The 26,430-nt window shown below is 51.3% G+C and overlaps 1 protein-coding gene across 1 annotated transcript in view; it reads left to right on the top strand.

The window, feature by feature from the left end:
• The window catches only part of VANGL1 (VANGL planar cell polarity protein 1), a 70,521-nt gene extending 49,431 nt beyond the window's left edge, over positions 1-21,090 (top strand). Inside the window, exons 5-8 of the mRNA XM_068166004.1 lie at positions 4,788-4,921; positions 8,979-9,111; positions 12,233-12,467; positions 13,842-21,090. Coding sequence (XP_068022105.1) covers positions 4,788-4,921; positions 8,979-9,111; positions 12,233-12,467; positions 13,842-14,102 — 763 coding nt within the window. The 3' untranslated portion in view covers positions 14,103-21,090. The remainder of the gene's footprint in view (positions 1-4,787; positions 4,922-8,978; positions 9,112-12,232; positions 12,468-13,841) is intronic.
• The last annotated feature ends 5,340 nt before the right edge of the window (positions 21,091-26,430 follow it).

The raw sequence follows: 26,430 nt of genomic DNA, 5'->3' as shown, positions 1-26,430 counted from the left end.
ATTCTATTCTATTCTATTCTATTCTACTCTACTCTACTCTACTCTACTCTACTCTACTCTACTCTATTATTTTCTTCCTACCCTATCCTATCCTATCCTATCCTATCCTATCCTATCCTATCCTATCCTATCCTATCCTATCCTATCCTATCCTATCCTATCCTATCCTATCCTATCCTATCCTATCCTATCCTATCCTTCCTTAGAGGTAAATTACCTCCTGGCTTTGAGCAGTGGCATTTTATTAGATATCAGTAGCCAAGCACTTGAGTTGCTTTTAACAAACTTTGATGTGAGGAAATCTGAAGGGCCAGCTCCTGGGAGGTAAAGCTTCTTTAAGATGTTCTAACTGGATACAAAAGGCCCCACCAAACAGTCTCAGAGATGGAGTGTGCTTCAAAAGCAACATTCCTCATCTTAAAGATATGCAGCTCATGAAACATGTGGTGCTGCAGCATAATAGTGACTGATGAATCATAGAATCAATAAGGTTGGAAAAGACCTCAGAGATCATCAAGTCCAACCTGTCACCCAGCACCTCATGACTAACTAAACCATGGCTTCAAATGCCACGTCCATTTCCCTCTTGAACACCTCCAGGGATGGTGACTCCACCACCTCCCTGGGCAGCACATTCCAATGGCCAATTACTCTTTCTGGGAAGAACTTTGTCCTCACCTCCTGCCTAAACTTCCCCTGGCACAGCTTGAGGCTGTGTCCTCTTGTTCTGTTTGTGATTGCCTGGGAGAAGAGACCATCCCCCACCTGGCTACAGCCTCCCTTCAGGTAGTTGTAGGTACATGGTGAACAAAACTGGGTTTATCTGGGTTTCTTAGTAAGTTGTCCATGGGACAGCAATGTGCCCTTGTGGCCAAGAGGGCTGGTGGCATCATGGCATGCATCAAGAACAGTGTGTCCAGCAGGACTAGGGAGGTTCTCCTCCCCTGCTACTCTGCCCTGGTGAGACCATCCCTGGAATGCTGTCTCCCATTTTGGGCTTCCCAATTGAAGAGACAGAGATCTACTGAAGAGAGTCCAATGGAGAGCTACAAGAATGATTACACATCTGTCCTGTGAAGAAAGACTGAGAGAATTGGGGTTGTATAGTCTTGAGAAGAGAAGGCTGAGAGGGGATCCTGCTGATGTCTGTATATATCTGCTGGGTGGTGTCAAGATGAAGGTTACAGTCTCTTTTCAGTGGTGCCCATTAATAGGAAAAGGAATCATGAGTGTAAGCTGGAACATAAGAAGTTCCACCTCAACATGAGGAGACATTTCTTTACTGTGAGGGTGCTGGAGCACTGGAGCAGGCTGCCCAGAGAGGTTGTGGAGTCTCCTTCTCTGGAGACTCTCAAAACCCACCTGGATGTGTTCCTGTGTGGCTCGTTCTAGGTGATCCTGCTGTGGCAGAGAGGTTGGACTAGATAGAAGAATGGAATGGAATGGAATGGAATGGAATGGAATGGAATGGAATAGAATAGAATAGAATAGAATAGAATAGAATAGAATAGAATAGAATAGAATAGAATAGAATAGAATAGAATAGAATAGAATAGAATAGACCAGGTTGGAAGAGACCTTCAAGATCATCAAGTCCAGCCTATCATCCAACGTCACCTAATCAACTAACCCATGGCACCAAGCACCCTATCAAGTCTCCTCCTAAACACCTCCAGTGATGGTGACTCCACCACCTCCCTGGGCAGCCCATTCCAATGGGCAATCTCTCTCTCTGTGTAGAATTTCTTCCTAACATCCAGTCTGAACCTCCCCTGGCACAGCTTGAGACTGTGTCCTCTTGTTCTGGTGCTGCTTGCCTGGGAGAAGACACCAGCCCCCATCTGTCTACAACCTCCCTTCAGGTAGTTGTAGACAGCAATAAGCTCTCCCCTGAGCCTCCTCTTCTGCAGGCTAAGCAACCCCTCTGGAGGCCCCTTCCAACCCCTAACATTCTATGGTTCTTTCTCTTAATCTTGTGAATGGGGTGGTGTTTACACTCTCTGATCAGTGGGAGGGGAGCAGCAGAGAATGAGGATGGGAATGTGTGTGTGTGCCTCTGTGTGTGTGATGTTTCAGTGGCTGGGGTGCAATGTAGAAGCTTAATACTATCACAGATTACAGGAAAGCATAAATTCTTCCTCCCATCAGCTTGCACTGAATCAATGGTGGTGCTGGGAATTGAATTTTGGGTCTTAATTTGTTGATGTCCTACTTTCCCACGTTACTCTCCATGGAACATTGCCTTCCTGTGATGTAAGGTGTGAGAATGCTTGGTTACTTTCCTTAGGCTCTGTTGGTTAAGAGCGAGCTTTGCAATTAACTGTCAACAAATGTGTTGGCAGTTCTCCCATGATTTTTGTGGGTACAAAATGAAATGAAGTGTGGGTTCCTGGCAAGCTCCAGCTGGCTGAATCAGTCATCTGCTCCTCATCCTTGAGGAGGATGCTGCCAGCCGGACGCCACGCTGGGGCATGGAGGCAGAGCAACCCGGAGAGAGCTGTGTCCTAGATCCTGGACGTGTGTTTGTGCCCCTGCCCATGGCAGCAAGGTTGATGCAGATGGTCTGATGAGACCCCACCTGGAGTACTGCCTCCAGTTCTGGAGCCCCTATTCCAAGAGGGATCTGGAGGTGCTGGAAGGTGTCCAGAGAAGGGCCACGAGGATGATCAGAGGGCTGGAGCACCTCTCCTGTGAGGACAGACTGAAGGAGTTGGGGCTGTTCAGTCTGGAGAAGAGAAGGTTCCCAGGTGACCTAATTGTGGCCTTCCAGTATCTGAATGGGGCCTACAGGAAGGCTGGGGAGGGACTGCTCAGGATCTCAGGTAGTGATAGGACTAGGGGGAATGGAATGAAGCTGGAGGTGGGGAGATTCAGGCTAGAGGTGAGGAGGAAGTTCTTCCCCATGAGAGTGGTGAAGCCCTGGAATGGGTTGTCCAGGGAGGTGGTCGAGGCCCTGTCCCTGGAGGTGTTTAAGCCCAGGCTGGCTGAGGCTGTGGCCAGGCTGATCTAGTGTGGGGTGTCCCTGCCCATGGCAGGGGGGTTGGAACTAGATGGTCCTTGTGGTCCCTTCCAACCCTGACTGATACTATGATAGTATGGTCTCTAAGGACACAGGATCACAGGATGTTAGGGGTTGGAAGGGACCTCCAAAGATCATTGAGTCCAAGCCCCCTGCCAGACCAGGAGTATAGAAGCTAGCACAGGTCACACAGGAATGCATCCAGATGGGTCTTGAAAGTCTCCAGAGAAAAGGACTCACAAACCTGTCTGGGGAGCTTGTTCCTGTGCTTTGTGACTCTCCCAGGGAAGAAGTTCCTCCTCGTATTGAGGTGGAACCTCCTGTGCTGCAGTTTATATCCATTACCCCTTGTCCTATCACAGGGTGCAGCACAGGAGAGCCTGTCCCCTCCCTCCTGACACTCAGCCCTCAGATATTTATCAACCTTTTTTATATCCCCTCTCAGTCTCCTCTTCTCCAGACTAAAAAGCCCCAGGGCTCTCAGCCTCTCCTCATAGGGCATGTGCTCCAGTCCCTGCACTCTTTCCAGCAGATCCTTGTCCCTCTTGAACATGTTGGACTTGATGATCTTTGAGATCTCTTCCAACCTTGGTGATACTATGAACTGGGAAGCCCAAAACTGGATGCAGTATTCCAGGTGGGACCTCACCAGGGCAGAGTAGAGAAGGAGGAGAACCTCTCTCAATCTTCTGGACACACTCCTCTTAATGCACCCCAGGATCCCATTGGCCCCAAAGGGCACATTGCTGACCTGTGGATACCTTCTTGTCCACCAGGACTCCCAGGTCCTTTTCCACAGGGCTGCACTCCAGCAGATCACCTCCTAACCTGTACTGGGGCAGTTTATTCTTCCTTCCCAGATGAAGGACTCTGCACTTATCCCTGTTGAACCTCTTTGCAACCTAAGCCCTTCTGTGATTTTTCACCAGTGCAGCTCTGGCTTGTTGTGAAGTGCTGTCCTGTTTGTTGGTAGCAGTGCCTGTAGACATGGCTCTCTGTTGTCAAAGTGATTGCAAAGGAAGATACCTGTGGGTTGAGCTCTTCCTGCTGCTGGCTGTGCTCCCGTGTGTCATCATTTTATGCAGAGGCATCCATCCCTTCAAAAGGATGGAGGGAGTGTGACTGCTCCTCGTTCTGTCCCTGGCCTGGGATTTAACAAGCAATATCGAGCTAATTCCTTCTCCAGCAGCCATGCTCCTCAGGCAGAGATCTTATCTGCCTGTGAAAGCTGAAGGGGATTGGGCTTTTCTCAGTGCCCAGATGGAGATCTGAGGAGCTGTGAGGTGTGGCTGGGAATGACTCAAAAGGAAAAACATCTGTCCTGAGCTGGTCCTCCTATCTAGGCCAGCCAGCTACAGCACAACCGGCGTGGTGCTCTACTCTGTCTTCAGCCTCAGCAAGGTCTCTGTGTCACAGCTATTGTACTGCTGGTGCAGGCTGACCTCTTGTCCTGTGCTTTCCCATACTGCAGGCAGCCAAGTGCTTCAGTTTGTGTGCTGCCCTTGGCTGGGGATTTCCTGCCACCCTCCTGTCGAGGTGAGGGCAGGGACATTTGTCTTGCAGCACAAATGAAATCTCAGCTCCTAGAGAGAGTGATTTAACAGTCTGTCTGTTGCACAATTCCGTGGGTGTGATCAACCCAATTCCAAATAAGGTGGCTTTTTTTTTTTCCCCTGTCTTCTTTTCAGGAAACAAAAGAATTTGTTGCATTTTGAAGAGGTTTGTCTTGAATGTTTTTCTTTTTCTTCCTCCCCCCTCCCCCCCTTAGCATCCAGCGAGCTGCACTGGTGGTTCTGGAAAACTACTACAGAGATTTCACAGTCTACAATCCAGCTTTGTTAACAGCCTCCAAATCCCGTGCTGCCAAGCACATGGCTGGCCTGAAAGTCTACAATGTTGATGGTAGGTGAGGGGAAATGTCATCTCTGAGACCGGGTGGGATGGGGAAGGGCCAAGTCAAGGGCCGAGTTGGCTTCATGCTTGGTTAGGCACGCCTTCTCACCTCCTTGCTTTGCCAAATCCTTGTTTCTGGCTGGAAATCGTCCTGACAGTGCTGAGTTTGCAGTTCCACATGACTTTGCAGATAATGTTTAGCCCACAATAAGACTTTTGTCTCTGCCAGGTGAAATGGCCAAGTTTTGTGTCAGGCTTAAGGACACAGTCTCAAGCGGCGCCAGGGGAGGTTTAGGCTGGATGTTAGGAGGAAGTTCTGGCTGGATGTTAGGAGGAAATTCTACACAGAAAGAGAGATTGGCCATTGGAATGGGCTGCCCAGGGAGGTGGTGGAGTCACCATCAGTGGAGGTGTTTAGGAAGAGACTGGATGGGGTGCTTGGTGCCATGGTGTTGGGTGATAGGTTGGACACAATGATCTCGAAGGTCTTTTCCAACCTGGTCTATTCTATTCTATTCTATTCTATTCTATTCTATTCTATTCTATTCTATTCTATTCTATTCTATTCTATTCTATTCCATTCCATTCCATTCCATTCCATTCCATTCCATTCCATTCCATTCCATTCCATTCCATTCCATTCCATTCCATTCCATTCCATTCCATCCCATCCCATCCCATCCCATCCCACTATTCTATTCTACTCCTATTCTATTCTACTCTTTTCCAACCTGGTTCATTCCATTCCATTCCATTCCATTCCATTCCATTCCATTCCATTCCATTCCATTCCATTCCATTCCATTCCATTCCACTCTACTCCATTGTATTCTATTCTAAGGCTGGACAAGTGCTTTTTGACACCACTGATTGTTTTAGGCAGCCTCTGCCTGCTGTCACCCTTGGGTCATCTCCTTGGTTATGCTAGTACAATAAACACAACTTTCAGCCTAAATGAGTTCCCTGCTTGCTTATTGTGCTGTTTCCAGAGGCAGCCTGTAGCAGAGTGAAGGAGGTTGGCATCAATGTGGAAGCAGTTTTCATCAGCCTGCAGCCTTTAGAGCACTAAATTAAGTGTGCTTGGCTTATGTGCAGCCCTGCTCCCAGGTCATCCTGATGCTAAGCAGTTCATGGAAATTCAGAGACAGCTAACAGTGCTGCTTGAACTTTGCCATCCTACAAACCTGTTTCAAACTTTTGGGCTTTAGAAAGATGCCTGTGGGTGGATCCCTCTGGACACTCAAAGCAGTGAAAACTGGACTTAATCTTTGGCACTCTCAAACCCTATCAGTGAAAGCTAGGCTTGATAAGCAGGGTGTGCCTGGCCATTACAGCCCTTATAAAAGCATGCATTCCTTTGGTGGAAGGGCTGAAGTTGTGTAGGGAAGCTTTAGTGGTGAAGGATGGCTAAAGTCCTGTGGCAAGACGAGGTGAGGCACATCCTGCCTGTGAACTTGGTGGTCTTGAAAGGCTTTGAGAGCTGGAAGGGAAAACAGACTGAAGGGATTTAGCTGGGCAAGGTGGTGATACATGCAGGGTGTGGAGACCAAAATATGAAGAGTATCTGTCACACAGGACAACGTGATATGATTGCTCTGCCTTCAGAGTTGTAGTACCTGAGGGGGGTGTGGTGTTATTTGTCATTTTTGGTGACTTCAGAAGCTTCAAAGATCTCACTCTAAATGTTTCCCTGAGACAGATGCAGCGCTGCTTAGTCTGTAAAATCAATTGGAGGCTTTGATCCTTGCAGTGAGATGTCCCCATCCTGACAGGGGGAAGCAGGTGGAAGGGAGAGTGGCTTGCCTCTTGTGTCTTCCTTGCTGCCTGGAGTGAGGAAGCTCTTGGGTGGGAGGGAATCAGTTGAGTTGGAAAGGGGAAACAAAGAGACTTGCTTTGCACTTCTCCACAGCTGAAATCTTTCATTCCTGCTTCTTGCTGTCAAATGAGGACTGGTGTGTGGAGAGTGAGGGCTTTCTGATCCCACAGGTGTCTGCACACCATTCAAACCCAGGGGTCTGCCAGAGTGGCTGCAGCACGTGTTACTAGCTGGCATGGCTTCTCCTGCACTGCAGCATCCCTTCAGGTGGTGGCAGAGCCTCTGTTCTTGCAGCATCTGCTGGGACATTGAGTCTCCCAAGCTTGGAGGAAAACCTGGTAGCATTAGTATGTTAGGAGCTGCTAGCTCACAAAACTGTGTCAGATGAGAGGGAACCAGAAGCAAGCTACAGCTGTGGGTAGGAGGTCTTTCCAAGTATCAAGCTCATGAGCCTGCCACAGCCTGAAAACTCAGGCCTTCCCTTTTGGGGCAGTACCAAGTTGCCTGCGCTATTCCTAGTGCCATGCCACTGCCTTTGTGGACATGGCAATCTCAAGCTTGTAGGCATGTCCTTAAGAAGATTTGCATCCATTTTGCAAAGCAGAGCATAGTTCTGGCTGCTGCTTACCTTGGCATCCTGACAGTCTCTTAGAGCCTCCAAGAGAAAAGACAATAATGCTATTAAGGCAGCCCAATTTGTTGGCAGCTTTTGTATTTGGTACAGGAGCAGCCAGGAAGGAAAACCAGGTTGTTGCAACCTCTCTTACACAGAGTGGGGAGGCTCACCTTCAAAACCAGGATTTCCATCACCAGGCATAGTCAATGGGGCAAACTTGCAGTTGTGAGCCAAATCTGGGAGCTTTTGTCTCCCTTGAGTCATATCCTCCATTGCAGCGCTGTCAAACAAAGGCTGAAGTGTTTATACTCTTAAGAAACTGTCTGTATGAATGCTTGGCCTTCCCCCTGCTGAGCTTCTGGGAATCTGGTTTGTGCTTTTTAGGAAAACAAAAATTAGGAGCTGCCTTTGCATGAGCAGAACAATTTGAAGCATGCCTGTGCAATTGATTTGCCCTAACCACTGCTGGTTGAGACTGTGGGCTTTTGGAGCAGTTAGTCAGCAAAGCAGCTCTTGGTGGTTTGGAGGCAGTCCTGGACTACTTCTTCCCTCTAGGTACACCCACCTCTGTCCCCTACCTAGACAGAAGGGTTTATAGACTTTCTGGGGCAACAGGTTTTTTTTCCTCTCCCTGCCCTAACAGCCAGAGCTGTGAGCTTCAGGAGGGAGCTGCAGAGCCTACAGCTGCATTTTAAGGTCACTAGTTGTGGTGTTATAGCAGATAGCTTGATCATTTGGAGGTGGTGGAATCACCATCACTGGGGGTGTTCAGGAGGAGACTTGACAGGGTGCTTGGTTGCATGGATTAGTTGATTAGGTGGTGTTGGATGATAGGTTGGACAGGATGATCTTGAAGGTCTCTTCCAACCTGGTCTATTCTATTCCTATTCCTATTCCTATTCCTATTCTATTCTATTCTATTCTATTCTATTCTATTCTATTCTATTCTATTCTACTCTACTGGGTGTTATGAAGCAGATTGCAGCTCCCCTGTTCCTGCAGCTGAGTAGGCTCAGCAGCAGAAGCTGTAATGGCAGGTGCTGCTCAGAGTGCCATGAGAAGCTCCTACACATGTAGAGCCCAGGACAGTCTCTGCCCTTCTGGAAACGCCTGTGCTTTCTCTAAAGGTGACCCTGCTGCCTCTGCCTCCTGTTTTTCCTCCCTGCATAGAACTGCCTGGAGTTTGCCTTTTGTTCATTCATCTCCACGTCTCATTGATGTTCTTGTGTTTGTCTTTCTCCTCTTTCCAACTCCTCACTGCTTGTGCTCTCACTCTGTCTTGTCGCTGACATACGGTGTGTTCCAGCCGCCCTTGCCTTCAAACTGAAAACATATATAATGGGTGGTAAGTTGCATCCTTGGCATGTGCACCTCACCTCTGCCTCTGTGTATGCTGCGTCAGATCCTTCATCCCAACTAACTGCCCTGGTCCATGTGCCAAAGCTCCCTCTCTAAGCCCCTGCTGTCTAGCAGTCTTTCTACCTAGCGCTCCTGAGGACCGGGGAAGGGTTTCAGGCGTTGCCTGGGAAGGCTGGAGCCGCAGAGCGCTTGTGCGGTGCTGTGGGGTGCTGGCCTGTCCCAGCCCCCGCCCTGTGACAGTAACAGCCCTTTTTGCCTGTCCTCACCTCCCAAAGGCCCAGGGAACAACGCCTCGGGGCAGTCCCGTGCCATGATAGCGGCGGCGGCGCGGCGCAGGGACTCCAGCCACAACGAGCTCTACTACGAAGAGGCTGACCACGAGCGCCGGGTGAAGAAACGCCGTGCCAGGTAAAGCTGCCCCCACCCCATGGGTAGCTGTCCCGCCTCGGGTATAGCTGCCAACCCCCCCTATATAGCTGTCCTGCCCCGGGTATAGCTGCCAGGTATAGCTGCCCTGCCCCAGGTATAGCTACCCCCCCCCCACCCCCCCCCCCCAGATATAGCTGTCCCACCCCAGGTATAGCTGTCCCACCCCCCAGGTATAGCTGCACACCCCCAGGTATAGCTGCCCTGCCCTGGGTATAGTTTCCCCCCCACCCAAGTACAGCTGCCCCCACCATACAGCTGCACACACCCCCCCCCCTCAGGTATAGCTGCACCACCCCTCCCAGGTCTAGCTGCCCCACCCTCACCGCACCACCCTCAAGTAAAACTGTCCCACCCCAGGTATAGCTGCCCCCTCCCCAGGTATAGCTGCCCCTCCCCAGGTATAGCTTTCCCGCCCCAGCTATAGCTGCCCCCACCCCAGGTATAGCTGTCCCCCCCTAGGTATACCTGTCCCACCCCAGGTATAACTTTCCCGCCCCAGGTATAGCTGCCCCCCCCAGGTATAGCTGCCCCTCCCCAGGTACCCTGAGGCTCAGTCGCCCAGGGCTCACCGAGCCTGACAAGGCTGACAAGCATAGCCAGCAAATCAAGGGAGGTGATTCTCCCTCTCTACTCTGCTCTGCTGAGACCCCACCTGGAGTACTGCCTCCAGTTCTGGAGCCCCTGTTACAGGAAGGGCCTGGACGTGCTGGAGCTGGGGGAAGAGAGACACAGCCAGAAGTGGCTGTGGTTTATTTTTGGAATGTATTTGAGGCCACACCTCAGATACTGTGTTCAGATTTGTGCCTCTTGTCACAAGAAGGGCATGGAGTTGCAGGTCCAGAGAGGGGCAATGAAGCTGGTGCGGGGTCTGAAGAACAGGTCCTGTGAGGAACAGCTGAAGGAAGTGGGGTTGGTTAGCCTGGAGAAAAGGAGACTGAAGGGAGACCTTCTCACTCTCTACAACTCCCTGAAAGGAGGCTGTAGTGAGGGGCAGTCTCTTTGCTGTAGTGTGAGGTGATAGAACTAGAGGGAATGCCCTGAAACTGTTCTAGGAGCGTAACAGGGAAAGTTTTTCTACTGACAGGGTGGTGAGGCATTGGAACAGGTTCCCCAGGGAGGTGGTGGAGTCACTGTCACTGGGAGCATTCAGAAAACATGTAGAGGTGGCCTTTTGGGATATGGCTTAATGGCCACTGGATATTGAGTCCGATGCTTGGACTCAGCCTCAGAGGTCTTTCCCAGCCAAAACAATTCTGTGATTCTCTTAAGTGCATTTTCTCCCTGTCAGCCTTAAGCTGCAGAGTTGGTGCTTTGTTGAGGTGACCCAAGGTAGTGCCTCTGTTTGCTCCAGACCCTGAATAGTGGTTAGCATACCTAACAGTCTGAGGTGGGCTGCTTGCAGACGGGCACCTCTGAGCTGACCTGTGTTTGAAAGGAATGTGCCATAAGTGGAAGGAGCTGGCTTTTGTGCTGTCTTCTGGCAGCCTATATTTCATTGAGAAAGTCCTGGCACAGTGTGTGTGTATCCCCAAGCCTGCTTTGGTCTTACCTCTGCTCTGTAACTGCTGTCTTTTGAGCTCTCTTCCAGCCTTAGAGCAATAGGAACTTGAGCTTCCCTTTCCTAACTCAGGCACTTAGTATCATAGTATCATTCAGGGTTGGAAGGGACCACAAGGATCATCTAGTTCCAACCCCCCTGCCATGGGCAGGGACACCCCACACTAGATCACCCTGGCCAGAGCCTCAGCCAGCCTGGGCTTAAACACCTCCAGGGACGGGGCCTCGACCACCTCCCTGGACAACCCATTCCAGGGTTTCACTACTCTCATGGGGAAGAACCTCCTCCTCACCTCCAGCCTCAATCTCCCCACCTCCAGCTTCATTCCATTCCCCCTAGTCCTATCACTACCTGAGATCCTGAGAAGTCCTTCCCCAGCCTTCCTGTAGGCCCCCTTCAGATACTGGAAGGCCATTTCTCCGTTCCTTGCAGAGTTTGGTTAGAGCAGCTGCTTAGTCAGAGGAAAACCATCAGCCACTAGAAGATCAGGCTACGTGTTTCAAAGGAGGAGGGTCAGAGCTGCAAGAAAAAAGATGTGAGGAGATAAGAAACTGCCTTCCACCCCACACCTCCCCAAGTCAGATTAAACAGAATGGGCAGGAGTTGGGGCTTCTCATCTCGTGCCTCGTGTGTAGTCTGAATGCAGCGTGCTTACCTCTGCTTGAGGCAGCTTCCTCTGGGCATTGAGAGCCATCTGGATGGACAGTAATTGGTGACCTGAGTGTAAACCCAGTGTGAAACAAATCCTGTCTGGAGGGGCAGAAAAGTTTTGTTGGGTAAATCCTCCATTGTCATGGCGTTTTCCTTGCCAGCTGCAGTCTAGCCCCTCGCTTGCTACTTAGTGCTGAGCTAACTTGCAAGTGTCATGTGGCATCTGTTTGCCTTTTTATGGTGTGGTCTTGCTGTTTGCTCACCTGTGCCAACACAGGAGTGGTTTGCAGAGGATGTCTCCAGTAGCTGTGTTAGAAGGAAAGACAGGGCCAGGGTTGCTCTTCAGTGAAGGGGTGCAGAGGAATCATTTGGCAGCACAAATTCTGCACCCAGTTGGTGTAAATCGAAGCAGACCTGCGGCTTGTGAGCACTGATAGTCTCAGAGCAGTCTGTGTCCTGGGTCTTGCTGATTTATAGACAGCCTCTTCCTGACTGCTTGCCTGTCCCTATGCTTCACACTGCACTGCCTGCTGGAGCCCCTGTACTCAAAGACAGGCTTTCAGCACAAGGGCAGCTGTGTCCTGTTTGAGTTGTGTAGCTGATGTTTATGCTGTGTGGGCAGAACCAAGCATGACACTTAGGCTTTTAAAGTCTTAATCCTGGTTTATGACCCCCAGTTGCTGGCTGGCTTGGGCAAGGAAAGAAAAGCTGAAGTCTACCCCTCAGACTTGCAGTAGAGATTTTATTTAAGTTGTCTGCTGGCAGGCAGTGACTTTATGGCAGAGATGGGAATAGGGGCTTGTAAATCCTGACTCCCAGGCACTGCCATATCCAAAGACCCATCCTGCCTCTCTTGTTATGACTCTTGGTGTCCTGGTTTTCCTTCTGTAGGCTTGTGGTTGCGGTAGAGGAGGCTTTCACTCACATCAAACGCCTCCAGGCAGAGGAACAACAGAAAGCTCCAGGAGAAATGATGGACCCCCGGGAAGCAGCCCAGGCAATCTTTCCCTCCATGGCAAGAGCTCTGCAGAAGTACCTTCGCACCACACGCCAGCAGCAGTACCACAGCATGGAGAGCATCTTGCAACACTTGTCCTTCTGCATCACCAATAACATGACACCAAAGGTAATGCTTTCTCTAACAGAGGGGCAGGAAGGAGGGAGGAAGGGATGGCACATCTGTGTGTGCACTCAGTGCAGAAAATTGTCAAGGGAGATGAGTGAAGGTTTTCATAGCTGCTGTCTGTGATGTGATCAGTGTGTACTATAGGCTGCCCTCATTAATGCTTATCAGCATCTAAAAGGCAAGTATCAGGAGGTGGAGCCAGGCTCTCTTCAGGAGGTTCCATATGAACAAAAGGAAGACATTCTTCACTTGGAGGGTGGCAGAGCACTGGAGCAGGCTGCCCAGAGAGGTTGTGGAGTCTTAATCTCTGGAGGCATTCCAAACCTGTGGGGACGTGTTCCTGTGTGATGTACTGTAGGGGATCCTGCTCTAGGAGGGGTTTGGACAAGGTAATCTTCAGAGGTCCCTTCCAACCCTTACCATTCTGTGATTCTGTAAAACACAAGCAGTGTCAAGTGGTGTTCCCCATTCTGCTTTCAGTTTTGCAGCCTCACTTGGACTGCAGACATGGAAGCCTCTGCTTTCCACCTTAGCTGGCACTTCCACCTTCAGGTCAAGCTGTTCCATCTGCCTGTCTGGGACTGTGGGTTTGGGAGGGCATATGGAGTTGGTAGGGGAGAAATGAACACTGCTCTACTGAACAGCTGCTGGATGGCAGTGCTGACAGTAGAAGTCAGGGATGTAACTTTGCAAGCTTGGTGGGGTGGACCAAAAGAGGATCTCCTGATGGTTAGAGTAGAATAGAGTAGAATTGGAATGGAATGGAATGGAATGGAATGGAATGGAATGGAATGGAATGGAATGGAATGGAATGGAATGGAATAGACCAGGTTGGAAAAGACCTTTGAGATCGTGTCCAACCTATCATCCAACACCATCAACTAAACCATGGCATCAAGCACCCCATCCAGTCTCTTCCTAAACACCTCCAGTGATGGTGACTCCACCACCTCCCTGGGCAGCAAATTCCAATGGCCAATCACTTTCTATGAAGAGCATCCTCCTAACCTCCAGCCCAAACCTCCCCTGGTGCAGCTCAAGACTGTGTCCTCTTGTTCTGGTGCTGGTTGCCTGGGAGAAGAGACCAACCCCCACCTGGCTACAACCTCCTTTCAGGTAGTTGTAGAGAGCAATAAGGTCTCCCCTGAGCCTCCTCTTCTCCAGGCTAAGCAACCCCAGCTCCCTCCCTGTGTCTGCACCCAGGGTCTGAAAAGCTGGGAAGGACTGGGGGGGAGGAATTCTCCCGAAGTGCAGCAGGTGAAGCAATTAGCAGCCTGTGCTCACCGAGCTGCCTGGGGGCTGGAAGCGCGGATCGATGCCGAGCGAGCGGCGGGGGGCCGGGCGCTAACCCAGGCGCGTCCCTTCTCTCGGCAGGCATTCCTGGAGCGTTACCTCAGCCCGGGCCCAACCCTCCAGTACGACAGGGATCGCTGGTTCTCCAAGCAGTGGACGCTGATCAGCGAGGAAGCGGTCACGAGCGGCTTACAGGACGGCCTCGTGTTTGTCCTCAAGTGCTTGGACTTCAGCCTTGTTGTTAATGTGAAGAAGATCCCCTTCATCAAGCTCTCAGAAGAGTTCATAGACCCCAAGTCTCATAAGTTTGTGCTCCGCTTGCAGTCCGAGACGTCGGTCTAAGGGATTTTGAGGGTGGCTTCTCCTTGGGGGATTTTTTTTTCCCCCCTGTTGGTTTATATATTATTATTTTTTCATGTGTTGTTGGTGATTTTTTTTTTCCCCCCCTTTCCTTTTCTTTTTGGTTGGTTTTTGTTGGGGTTTGTGTTTTGGTTTTTTTTTTCTTCCCCTTCAATATTGTGCTTTTGGGTTGAATTTCCCCGATGCTGACCTGAAACTGGCAGATGATGGACCAGTAATATTTGACCATCTGCACTTTATTTTGGAACGGGGAGGGATGGGAGCTGGGATAGCTTATCTAGAAAGAAGTATCTTAAGACACAACAGGGTGACTTGGCTCGGTTAGCTCAGCCTTGGAGACAGAACAGGTTTGGGTTTTTTTTCCCCCCTTTCCCTCCCTCTCTGCAGGCATCCTGTAAATCTCACGGCCTGTCTTGCTCCGCCCGAGCGCGGCGTCGGTGTTTGTGTTGGAGCGCTGCCTTGCGCGGTGTGCTTCTGGGCTTTTTGCCTCTCTGCTTTGGCTACCTGCAGCTCTTCCTCCAGAGCTCTTCGCTTGCCTCACGCTACAGAATCCTGCTTGCACGAGGGTGTGGCAGTCCCTGCTTGGTCCAGGAGGAGAAAGGTATCCAAGGCAGATGTGAGAGGGCTGCCTCTGTGATCCATCTCTTCTGCCAACTGAAGACTTGTATTCTTTTCCTTCTCTCCATGTGCTCTGTTCTGTCCCACAGCATCACAGTATCACCAAGGTTGGAAGAGACCTCAAAGATCACCAAGTCCAACCTGTCACCACAGACCTCATGACTAGACCATGGCACCAAGTGCCACATCCAATCCATTCTTGAACCTCTCCAGGGGCAGCGACTCCACCACCTCCCTGGGCAGCACATTCCAATGGTGAACACCTCTCTCAGTGAAGAACTTTCTCCTCACCTCCAGCCTAAACTTCCCCTGGCACAGCTTGAGACTGTGTCCTTTTGTTCTGGTGCTGGTTGCCTGAGAGAATAGACCAACTCCCTCCTGGCTACAATCCCCCTTCAGGTAGTTGTAGAGGGCAATGAGGTCTCCCCTGAGCCTCCTCTTCTCCAGGCTAAGCAACCCCAGCTCCCTCAGCCTCTTCTCACAGGGCTGTGCTCAAGACCTCTCCCCAGCCTCGTTGCCCTTCTCTGGACACGTTCAAGTGTCTCGATGTCCTTCTTACACTGAGGGGCCCAGAACTGGACACAGGACTCAAGGTGTGGCCTAACCAATGCAGAGTACAGGGGTACAATGACTTCCCTGCTCCTGCTGGCCACATAGTGGGATAGGTTTGCTCTCTGTGTCTCTTGAGCTGCTTGACTTGAACTGGGCCTTGCAGCTCCTCAGAGTTGCTCTTTTTTTGTGTTGGTTGGTTTGGTGTTGGTTTTTTTTCACCAGTGCTTGTTAGTGAAGCTTCTGTGTGACACAGCTCCCTGTTTTCTCTCACCTGCTTCCCTCTCTGCTGCTTGCCTGCACCTTTGTCAGGCACTCCCAAGGCACCCTGTTTCTGTCCTCTTTCTCTTTGGCTTTGCAAACGTGTTTCTCCAGCCACAGTCCCCTCGGGGTCTACCTTACTGCCACTTCCTTTTGCACCTGCAAGGGCTGCGTATTTGCACTGGGACAGGGTAGCTAAGTAGCTGGCTGCCCCTCAGATAAATCACAGACCCTCCCTGTGTCTGACAGCCTCTTTGAGGGGAAGGGGGGTGCAGGCAGGAATGTGCCCCTCCCTCTCTAGCCAGCTTCAAGTGCATCTGGAGGAAAGACTCCAGCACTTCCCTCCTTGAGGAGCGGAGCCAGGGAAGGGCTGACCCCTGCCACATGCACTTGCTGTGGAGAACTCCTGTGCTCTGGAAACACTGCAATGTGTCCTTCCCCACCATAAGCCTTCAGCTGGATCTAAGAAATACCAAACTGTGTCTGAATGTTGGGAACCTGCCTGCCTTTCTTGGCCTTTCTGTGCTGTGGGATTCTCTGCTCCATACTGGGATCTGCTCCTGAGAGGTGCAGCTTCTGTGTGCGACTTTGGTGTTTGGGTTTGGAATGTTCGCTGAGGCTAAGGCAGCATCTGAAATCTGATGGCCCTGGAGCCAGCTCTGAGGCTGGCAGTCATCTGCCTTCAGTCAGATCACCCTGAAACACTCCCCAGCTCTATGGCAGTGGATTTGTGTGTGAAGCAGGGGGTTCATTCTGCCCAGTCTCTTGCCATGCAAACATCTCTATCAGGCAGGATCTGACCTGCCCTCCATACGGATGTCTTAATGCAGGGGGCCCCAGTTCAGTGAGGTACATAAGCCAGTGCCTTTCATTGCCAGGGTGCATCATCTTCTGAGGGGGGCTGTGACTGCCTCTCCTCCCTACTTTGGTCTTCCCCAGGACTTCCCTGGGCTTCTGCAGCAGCTCATGGGGCTGCCTCCATGCCCCCAGCAACGCAAAGCCGCCCAGCTAAGAGTGAGGCACTGCTAGGCCTGCATGGCATGGCTGGTGTGGGCTGGCCAGAGCCACCCGAAGCAGGGGTGATGACTCTTCCAGCTTCAGCAGCACTGGAGCTGCATATCCAACACCACCTGCAGATAGTTCTCTTGGGATCAAGGAAGCAGTCTGAGGAGGGAGGGTCTGAAATGGTGATGATACCAGCAGCACCTTCCTTGCAAGCGTGGGGTAGTCATCTGGATCCTGTCTTCTCCTTGTAACAAGCAAGATGTGGTTGTGAAGAAACTAGCTGGTGCAGTATGTGATGGGATCAGGCTCATGTCCTCTAAAGGATGGGAAGTAGGTAGATGGGGTTTTTTTTCCCCCCTTCTCTAAACTTCATGTTTGGGGTTTTTTTTCTACATTGGACTTTCTGGTGGTCTGTACATGGACTTCTTTATCAGCTGTGTGGCCTTCACAGTGCTTTTGTGGTGGGGAAAAAAATAGACTGGTTCATTCCTTTAAAAAACAGAAAAGAAAGAAAGTAAGGGGGGTGTGTCATGCCTCACACTTGGCTCTCCTGAAGATGTGTATGTCTGTCTTTTATGATGTGCATAACCAGCAAGGTGGGAGAGACTGGGAGTAGCTTGGGAGACTGTGGAGCACTTATGCCTGTGTGGAGGCAACTGCCTGTGGCTGAATTGGCTCATCTCTGTGAAGCCAGAACAAGAACCACCTTGCCAGGGGCTTGGGTGTGCCATGTGTGTGAGAGCTCCTTGTCACAGGCACCTCTGCAAAACTTTCTTACTTTCCCAGGATTTCCTTACCCTTTCCTTTTCCCTCCCCCCACAAGGGGGAGGGGTTATCTGACACTCTCTGCTCAGGAAACCCATGTCTTAACTGCATTAAGTCCTAGAATACATGGAGAACCATAGGGCAGCGGCGTGTGCTCGCTCTGCCTCCGCTTCCTCATCTGTGTGCCGGGGGTTCAGCGCTGCCCTTCCTGCCTGCTGCTGAAGGACACTGTCAACGAGGGCCAGCTCTTAATGGTGAACACTTTTCCCTGTGTCAGCAGTGTGAATGCTTTTCCTGATGAAATCTTGAAGAAGCCTTGGCCTCTCAAACAGTCTCTTTAGACATGCGACCTGCTTAGGGGTGAGGACAGACTGAACGAGGGATTGGGACTCCTGAGTATTCCCTGGGGGTTTGGGGGGGGGGATTTTTTAAGTGACATCTTCAGGGTCTCTCTTGCTTCCCATCTCTGTGCAAAACCAGGGGACCACTGCCATACCTACCTCACTGGGGTGCTGTGTGAGGCTAAGCTCAACTTGTTGTCAAGTGCTTTGAGATCTGTAGGAATCTGCAGGAATTCAGGCCATCTATCAAGACAGTGAGTGGTGGGAGCTGACTGGTTTGTTTGACTCCATTTATAGCCAGCTAATGAGTAAGAATCGAGTCACAGGCAACAAAGCTCTGCTCCAAATCCTGCAGTCCTGACTTCTGCAGAGCTTGCCAAGAGCTGAGCATAAATAAGGCTTGTAGGCTTTGCCAGCCAAGTGCAGGCTGTTTTCCTCCAGATGCCTCTCCTATCCTGTACTTCCTCCTTGCACCTCCCTCCTCTTTCCCAGCCTGGATGCTTGTACCTGGCTGGGAATGATTTGATTGTTTCAGGGCTTTTTTTAGAGTTCAGGTGGTTTGTAAGACAACCCTATTGGTGTTGGTGTGGCCAGTGTTGCCCTCAGAGGAGATCCTTGTGCTGGCCATCCTCCGCTAAGGCTGAACCACTCGATAGGGTGCTGTGTTGCCTAGCCAGGAGTGAGGTTGCCTCACTCCTCTCTCTCATGTTGGCGTTTTTCCTTGTGACTCTCAAGTCTGCTGCTCAGATATTTTAAAGGCTTTGTTGTTTTACTCTCAAGATTTGTTGCAGTCTAAATCCAAAGCTCTGCTGAGACCCTCCAAAACCAGATGAGGTTAAGACCTTCAGTGTTTCTGGAATGGGTGGAAATGTCTGTGGGTCCTCACGAAGGCTGGCTGTCTCTTTGATGGCTAAGGAGTGAAAGATGCAGATTTCTTGCAGCTTCTAGGGATGTAGGGGCAGATATTAGACCATTAATACCTTACCAGTCCTATAACTAGGCCTGGCAAAGGTTGTTAGCAGATCTGTTAGCCTGTCATTGCCATGTGTAGGCTCTGTGGGGCTGTCCTAGGTCTCAAACTCTCTTCCTGCTCACAAAGCAGGCAGTACTCTCAGAACTACAAGCATTCTAGCACTTCCCTCTGCAGCATGTCAGACCCTGACAGAGCCCCTGTGGTCAGCTTGGGGAACTGGAGGAGCTGCTGGCAACTGCCAGGTTTTACCATGTGGAGGGGAGACACAGTCATTCACACAGCCCTTGTGGGCAGCAGAGTGGCTGGGAAGGGATGCAGTGTGCATGAAAAGGTGATGTGAGGCAGCTTGCTCACAGAGCAAGGTCAGCTTCTGCTTAGGAAGTTGTGCTGGGTGCATCCAAGAGCAGCCCCCCCCCCTGAAGGGGCCATATTGGAGAGAGAGGCAGATCTGATTTCAGCCCCTGCCCCAGCTATTCCTGACTTTAGCCTCTAAAAAGTTTCCTGACAGCAACTTCAGTCACTCCAGCTCCTATCCTCCCCTCTCTGTTTTTCCCCCTGAAGTTCCCTAGTGAAGCAGAACAAATACCTGCTGGGCTGGGAGATGCTAGGGCTGCAGTTTGGAGCCCACAGGCAGCACAAGTTTGGGAGAGATCTGAGCAAATCCCAACCCTCACAGGGCAGTGTAACCTTTTGTCCTGGGATGGGGATCTCCACACTCAGCCTTGGGAATCCACTGTTGTCAAGTATGCCAAAAGCTGCATGGCATCAATTTCTGAAGCTGGTCCTGTGTGAGCAGCTCTTAAAAGTCTTCTTTGAGGGCCCTGGTTTCCAGTGCTTGCTGCTGAAGAAACTGAAAATCCATAGAGTCATAGAATGCATTGACCTGGGGAGGGCCTCTTGAAGGTCATCTTGTCCAACACCCCTGCAGTGAGCAGAAACATCTTGAACTAGCTCAGGTCGCTCCGGGCCCCATCAAGTTTGAGCTTGAACGTCTTCAGGGATGGGGCCTCCACCACCTAACTGGGCAACCTGTTCCAGCATGTCACCACCCTCATACTAAACAACCTCTTCCTAATGTCCAGCCTAAATCTCCCCTGCTCCAGTTTAAAAGCATTGCCTCTCATCCTCTCACTTACCTGCCCTGGTAAGCCTGCTCTGCTAAATGTGGAAACCTCTTCAAGCCAATTCAGTCTTGCTTACCAAAAGTCAAAACCCCCTGCCTTTTCAAAGGTAAAACAAAAGCCTTGCAGTCTTCTTCTGCAGAAGTGCTCTAGTCTGGTGCCAGACTCTGCTCTTCAGCTGTGCTCAGTTGTGCCCTGCCTTTGGAGAGCTGTTGAGGAGGTGTGTGTGCAGCTCTCTGTTCTCATGCAGCTCGTGTGTGTCTGCGCGCTGTTGCCCTCGTGGGTGTGCACCCTAGACCTGTCTGAAGCCTCCAGCAGGGCTTGGTGCTTCAGTGGTTGAACTGCATTAAGAAGGAAGTGCTCTTGGGTCAAACACCCCCCCAAAAATGCCCAAGTTTCTGTTCTCCTAGCAGAGGTGGGCTTTGGGCCATGAAGTCTCCTACAGGCTTATGCATCCCCCTGCGTTCAGCCTGCTGCCTCCAACAGGTGATGTCAAAAAGTTGCCGTTCCTGGCAGCTGCTCTGTGACTGGGGGTGGATCATTTTGGGATGCTCCCCAGTCAGGCCCCTGCAGCACCAGCAGGAATAACTGGAGTTACCCACCCCTCTGCATCCCTCCAAGAGAATGTGTTCGTTTTTCCTCCCCACAACATACTGAAGCCTTGTGGGCAGCAGGCGGCCAGCCCTGCCCTGTGTGTGTGCTCTTCTCAGAGAGGGAAACCCTTCCCTCTGGCTGCTTCCCAGGCACCTCTCAGCACTGTTGATAGTGCTTGGGGGCATCTCCTGTGTGCACAGGTTGGGGGCTGCTGTGTCTCACTGCCTGCACAGGTGGAACTGTGAAGGAACCTTACACTTTTCTGTGCCTGTTTCTTTGATTCAGCGTTATGGTGTCTTGGGGCAGAGGGTGGGAGCCGAGGCCCTGCCCTCACCCTCTCTTGATCACTGTGTAATACTCTTTTTCTACACAAGCTGTATAGTAAAATGGGGTTTGCCAAGGTTTTCTAATTGATAGATGTTAACCAGCATTCTGTCCTCTTTTTCCCCCCCCCCCCCCCTTCCCCCTCCCCCTTCTTTGCACATGAGACTTTAACTGCAATGGTACCTTGTCTTTCTGTCCTTTTCCAATTGTGAACTCAAGTAAGCAAATTCCTGGTGTCTGTGACATTAATGCACTGTGGGTCTAGCCTAGTCAGTTGTTCTGTTCCAAGCTGGGTTCTCCTTAAGTTATAGCTGGATGGGGGTTGTGTTGTTTTTAAACTGAAACATAAAACAGTTTTACACTTTGCATATTTTGTACAGTAAAATTCTGGAAATAAACAGAAACCAGATTGGATTGTCCCACTCTTTTTCCTCTCATCCTTTCAGACAGAAGAGAAAAACCCCAGAAGCTTTCCTGGCCTTCAAGCATTCCTTAGCTCTGGCTGGGAGGGGCCCTGCAAACATGTGCCTTCACCTCTGTGGGGCTGTCTCTTTGTCACCCTCCCTCCAGACCTTTCTGATCTGCCCTGCCACAGTGAAATGCAAACTCATTCATCACTTCTGAAGAGAGACTGGTAGATGCCTGCTTTGAACACCTGAAACCTCAAATGATAGGAAGCAAATGCAGCTGGGGAGAAGGGAGGAGGGGGGGACGGACGTGGAACGACGCGACTGGAGCGCAAACAGGTTTTTCTGCCTCCTGTCTTCTCAGGGTTTGCACACAAATTATGAGCTGCAGGGATTTCATTGTGGAGCTCCTTATTTGGGCCTGGTGGGGAGGAGGAGTGGCAACAGGCAGAAAAGCCAGTGCTCCCTGTTTGTGTGTGGGAAGGCCTGTGCTCTTCCAGAGCAACATGTGTGCCTCAACAGCACCTGTGGGTGCAGCTTTCCCCACCTCCAGTTCCCACCACCAGCACACCCAGAGCTTGGAAAGACCAAGTGGCTGTGCTCAAGGGAACCTGGGAGCAGCCTTCTTCCTGCTCAAGGGAACCTGGGAGCAGCCTTCTTCCTGCTCAAGGGAACCTGGGAGCAGCCTTCTTCCTGCTCAAGGGAACCTGGGAGCAGCCTTTTTACTGCTCAAGGGAACCTGGGAGCAGCCTTCTTCCTGCTCAAGGGAACCTGGGAGCAGCCTTTTTACTGCTCAAGGGAACCTGGGAGCAACCTTCTTACTGCTCAAGGGAAGCAGGGAGCAGCCTTCTTCCTGCTCAAGGGAACCTGGGAGCAGCCTTCTTACCTGGACAGTTTTTGGAACCTGCTCTTCAGGAAAGTCCCCTTTCAAGGGATAGTACCTGGGCTCGCTGCTGTGTCCTGCACAGCAGATCTCAGTGGCTTCAGCTGCTGGAAAAATCCACAGGATGCTGCCATGGGGTGGAAAACAAGAGTGTGGCAGTTGTGGAGATAAGCAGCACACATAAACACGCTGCTAAAGTGGAACAGCCAAATAGGTAATTCTCTGGCCTGGGGAGGGGGGGAGAATGGATGGATTTAGGCTACAGAGCATGGAACTAAGGTCTGGGAGGAAGCAGGAAGGGTGGGATAGGGGTGTGCTTGGTCCTGCCTCCCGCCCTCCCTTGATCTCTGCCTTTGATCTGTGCCAGTAGTCCTTTGGCAGTGCCCAGTCCTGGGCTGTTTCCAGCACAGCTCCTGGAGGTGGGCAGGGAAAGGGAAAAATGCCTCTAGTGCTTTGCAGAGCCTTCAATGGGCATGCAACCACTGCTGGCATCCTCCTGCCCCTGAGAAGAAAACCTGACTTTCTGGACTGGAGCTGTGTGGGTACAGGCTCTGTGAGAGCTGGCTGCAGGTGTCTCACAGGAAGGTGTAAGCAGCAGGAACTTGGCACAAAGAAGAGGATAGGTTTGTTGGCCTCATCACAGGCTCTTAGCCTGGAGAGTTGTGTCTGTGTACAGGTTCAACGTGCTCCATTCCATTTGTGGCTTAGTGCTAATGCCTCATCAGTTCCTGCTTGCTGCCACTGGTGGCACTTTCTTCTCTCCTGCCATGGGTTGTGGAATCTGGTGGAAGGAACAGGCTTTGCTAGCAGGACTAGTTTTCTTGGCCTTCCCCCAGAGTTCAGCTGTTTGAATCATAAGGAGCTGTGGTGCATGGCTCAGCAGAAATTGGAGCTGAGGGTGCTGTTCTGGTCTGGCCAAGCTTTTCACTGAAGTTGCCAAGGGTCTTTGAGATGTGGTGGAGCCTCAGGTGCAGTGTTGACTGAAGCATTACCAACCCAAACCTCTTACAGAAAGGGAATGGAGGCTTTCACTGGCCAGTAATGCTCAGAGGGTACAGGTGTGATGAATAAGAGGTAAGCACCTTCTGCCTGAGGGACATCCCAGACTAGAATCATAGAATCAACAGGGTTGGAAAAGACCTCAGAGGTCATCAAGTCCAACCTGTCACCCAACACCTCATGACTGCTAAACCATGGCACCAAGTGCCACATCCAATCCCTTTTTGAACACCTCCAGAGATGGTGACCACCACCTCCCTGGGCAGCACATCCCAATGGCTAACAACTCTCTCTGGGAAGAACTTTCTCCTCACCTCCAGCCTAAACTTCCCCTGGTGCAGCTTAAGACTGTGTCCTCTTGTTCTGGTGCTGGTTGCCTGGGAGAAGAGACCAACCCCTTCCTGGCTACAACCTCCCTTCAGGTAGTTGTAGAGAGCAATGAGGTATCCCCTGAGCCTCCTCTTCTCCAGGCTAAGCAACCCCAGCTCCCTCAGCCTCTCCTCACAGGGCTGTGCTCGAGGGTCCCTTGAGAAGGAGATGCCTCCCTCACAGTGCCTTTCCTGACCATAAAGCCTTAATGCTGTAGCTACTGTGAGGCAGCACAGCAGCAACCACTGGCTGGCAGTTGCAGTGTGACTTAATGTGCGAGGACACCAACTGACCTCAGAAGGTGCTGGGAGCAGGCATTCACCATTGCAGATGTTCAGAAAACATCATCAGCTCTGGGGAATGGAGTGGGGAGGTGTGAGACAAAGGGGCCACGGGCAGTCAGGGTTAAGAGAAGGATTCATCATTTTAGGCAAGTGTCTCCAGAGCCTTGTGTGAAGCCCTGTGCAGTATTGTTAGCTACATTTGATGAAACAGCTGGCTGTAAAGGAGGGCATGCTTCAAACCCCCAAAGAGCTTCTCCTGCTGCTATATCACAGTGTCACAGTGTAACTGAGGTTGGGAGAGACCTCGAGGATCATCGAGTCCAACCTGTCACCACAGACCCCATGACTAGACCATGGCACCAAGTGCCACATCCAATCCCCTCTTGAACGCCTCCAGGGATGGTGACTCCACCACCTCCCTGGGCAGCACATTCCAATGACGAATGACTCGCTCGGTGAAGAACTTCCTCCTCACCTCGAGTCTAAACCTCCCCTGGCACAGCTTGAGACTGTGTCCTCTTGTTCTGGTGCTGCTTGCCTGGGAGAAGAGACCAAGCCCTTCCCGGCTACAACCACCCTTCAGGTAGTTGTAGAGGGCAATGAGGTCACCCCTGAGCCTCCTCTTCTCCAGGAATATATACTGGCTTTGTTGCCTCAGCCCCAGATCTGAACTTCTGGAAGGCATGGGGAGAGACTGACTTGAGGTCTTCCAGGGGCCTCTGCAGCTCAGAGCTGGTGGGGTGGGGGCGAGGGGAAGGGGATCCCTCAGCAGGATGTGGTGTCTCACAACGTGCAGGAAGGGAAAGGGCATCGGGAGCTGGCCAGGCAAAGTGCTTTGATTTGTCTTTCAGCACCACTCCTGAGCTGGTGCTGGACTGGGAAGGTGGTGGGGTTGGGTTACAGTCCTTTCCGGTACTGACAGATAATCCCCTGGGGCAGAGGTGTCTGTCCCCTTTCCACGTGGCCATCCATGCACTGCTGGGTCAGGAGGTGCTGAGGGGAGGAAGCACTGAGCAGAACGTGTCTGCAGCTGTGGCTGGGGACAGTGCAGTGGGGTGATAGCACACCCATAAATCACTCTCCATGGACAAGGCTATCTGAGCTGCTTTCAAATGCTGTAGCAAGTTCTACAGGCCTGCTGTGAGCGTGGCTGCTGCTTCCTGCCAACGTGGTGCTAGTGGAATGGAGAGCACTCAGAGTGGGAAGACAGCAGTTTGCCTCTTTCTCCCCATCTAGACCCCCCTTCCAGCAGCAGGACTGGACTGGGTGACCTTTGAAGGTCCATTCCAACTCAAACCATTCTGTGATTCTATATTGTCCCAGCAGGGTCTAGCCAGAGCTGCTGTGGTGGCTTTGGCCATGGGTCTGTCACCATCTTTCATCCCCTGCTTTGCATATTCAGGCTGGAGCTCACCTGCAGGAGCAGAAGTGGTACCCAACAAAGGCTCTTCCAGCTGGAGGATGTTCTGCTGCTTTCAGCAGGGATGAAAACTGGGGGAAGGCTGGACAGGACTTTGAGCACCCTGGTCCAGTGGAGCAGAAGTGGTACCCAACAAAGGCTCTTCCAGCTGGAGGATGTTCTGCTGCTTTCAGAAGGGATGAGAACTGGGGAAAGGTTGGACAGGGCATTGAGCACCCTGGTCCAATGGAGCAGAAGTGGTACCCAACAAAGGCTCTTCCAGCTGGAGGATGTTCTGCTGCTTTCAGAAGGGATGAGAACTGGGGAAAGGCTGGACAGGACTTTGAGCACCCTGGTCCAGTGGCAGGTGTCCCTCCCTGTGGCAGGGGGGTTGAACTGGGTGATTTTCAGGGTCTCTTCCAACCTAAACCATTCTATGATCTCTCTGCCCCAGTCCATAATGGACTTATAAAAAGGTTGTGAGTTTGTTGTTTGGGTTTTTTTCTTCTCCAGCTACAGCTTATACAGCAGCCTGCGGTCAGACTGGTTCCCACCTAAAGACTGCCAGCTTACTCCAATGCCCTGAGCTGGTCTTCCCTTTCTCCAGACTCTGGGGAACTGCATAGAGTGAAGATGGCCACTTCTGTGCATGACTTGAGGATTGCTCTGGTTCCTGCTCAGCTAAGGCAAACAACCTGGAGATGCCAAGAGCCCCTTATGTAGTACTGTTGCTGCTTGACAGCCTCCCAAAGCCCACAGGTCCTGCCTGTGGGAGGGGGAAAATGGTTGTTTGCTGATGGGGCCATGGCCAAGATGAAAGGAGCATGCAATCTTTGGGCTCTGTGTGGTCAGCACTAAATACTGTTTCAAAGAGGGAGAAGAGAGATAACTTTCACCTTGTGAATGTGCTTTTTGGGGCAGCTCAGTGCATCCACCTTGCTCTATGTATCACAATATGGAGGAAGAGGGAAAACCTCAAGAGAGAGAATGAGACAAGGAGGAAGCAGTGTGAAGTCAGTGGAAGAGACCTGGCAGCACAGGGTGTGCTTTTGCCCTCCAGCATCCTGACAAACATGAAGGTGCAGAGATTTTAAAACCAGAGACACCACAAATTGGTTTAGGTATGAAGCTGCTCTGTAAATTGAAACATTTCTGGCCTGCATCAGGAATAGTGTGGCCAGCAGGAGCAGGGAGGTCACTCTGCCCCTGTGCTCAGCACTGGTTAGGCCACACCTGGAGTCCTGTGTCCAGTTCTGGGCCCCTCAGTTTAAGAAGGATATTGAGACACTTGAATGTGTCCAGAGCAATGAGGCTGGGGAGGGCTTTGGAGCATAGCCCTGTGAGGAGAGGCTGAGGGAGCTGGGGTTGTTTAGTCTGGAGAAGAGGAGGTTCAGGGGAGACCTTGTTGCTGTCTGCAA

The sequence above is a fragment of the Melanerpes formicivorus genome, unplaced genomic scaffold (assembly GCF_026170545.1).
Source record: "Melanerpes formicivorus ecotype bairdi unplaced genomic scaffold, bMelFor1.0.p_v2 SCAF_95, whole genome shotgun sequence".
NCBI lineage: Eukaryota > Metazoa > Chordata > Aves > Piciformes > Picidae > Melanerpes > Melanerpes formicivorus.
Note: the sequence above shows the minus strand (reverse complement) of the source record. Positions and strands in the feature narration are given on the sequence as shown.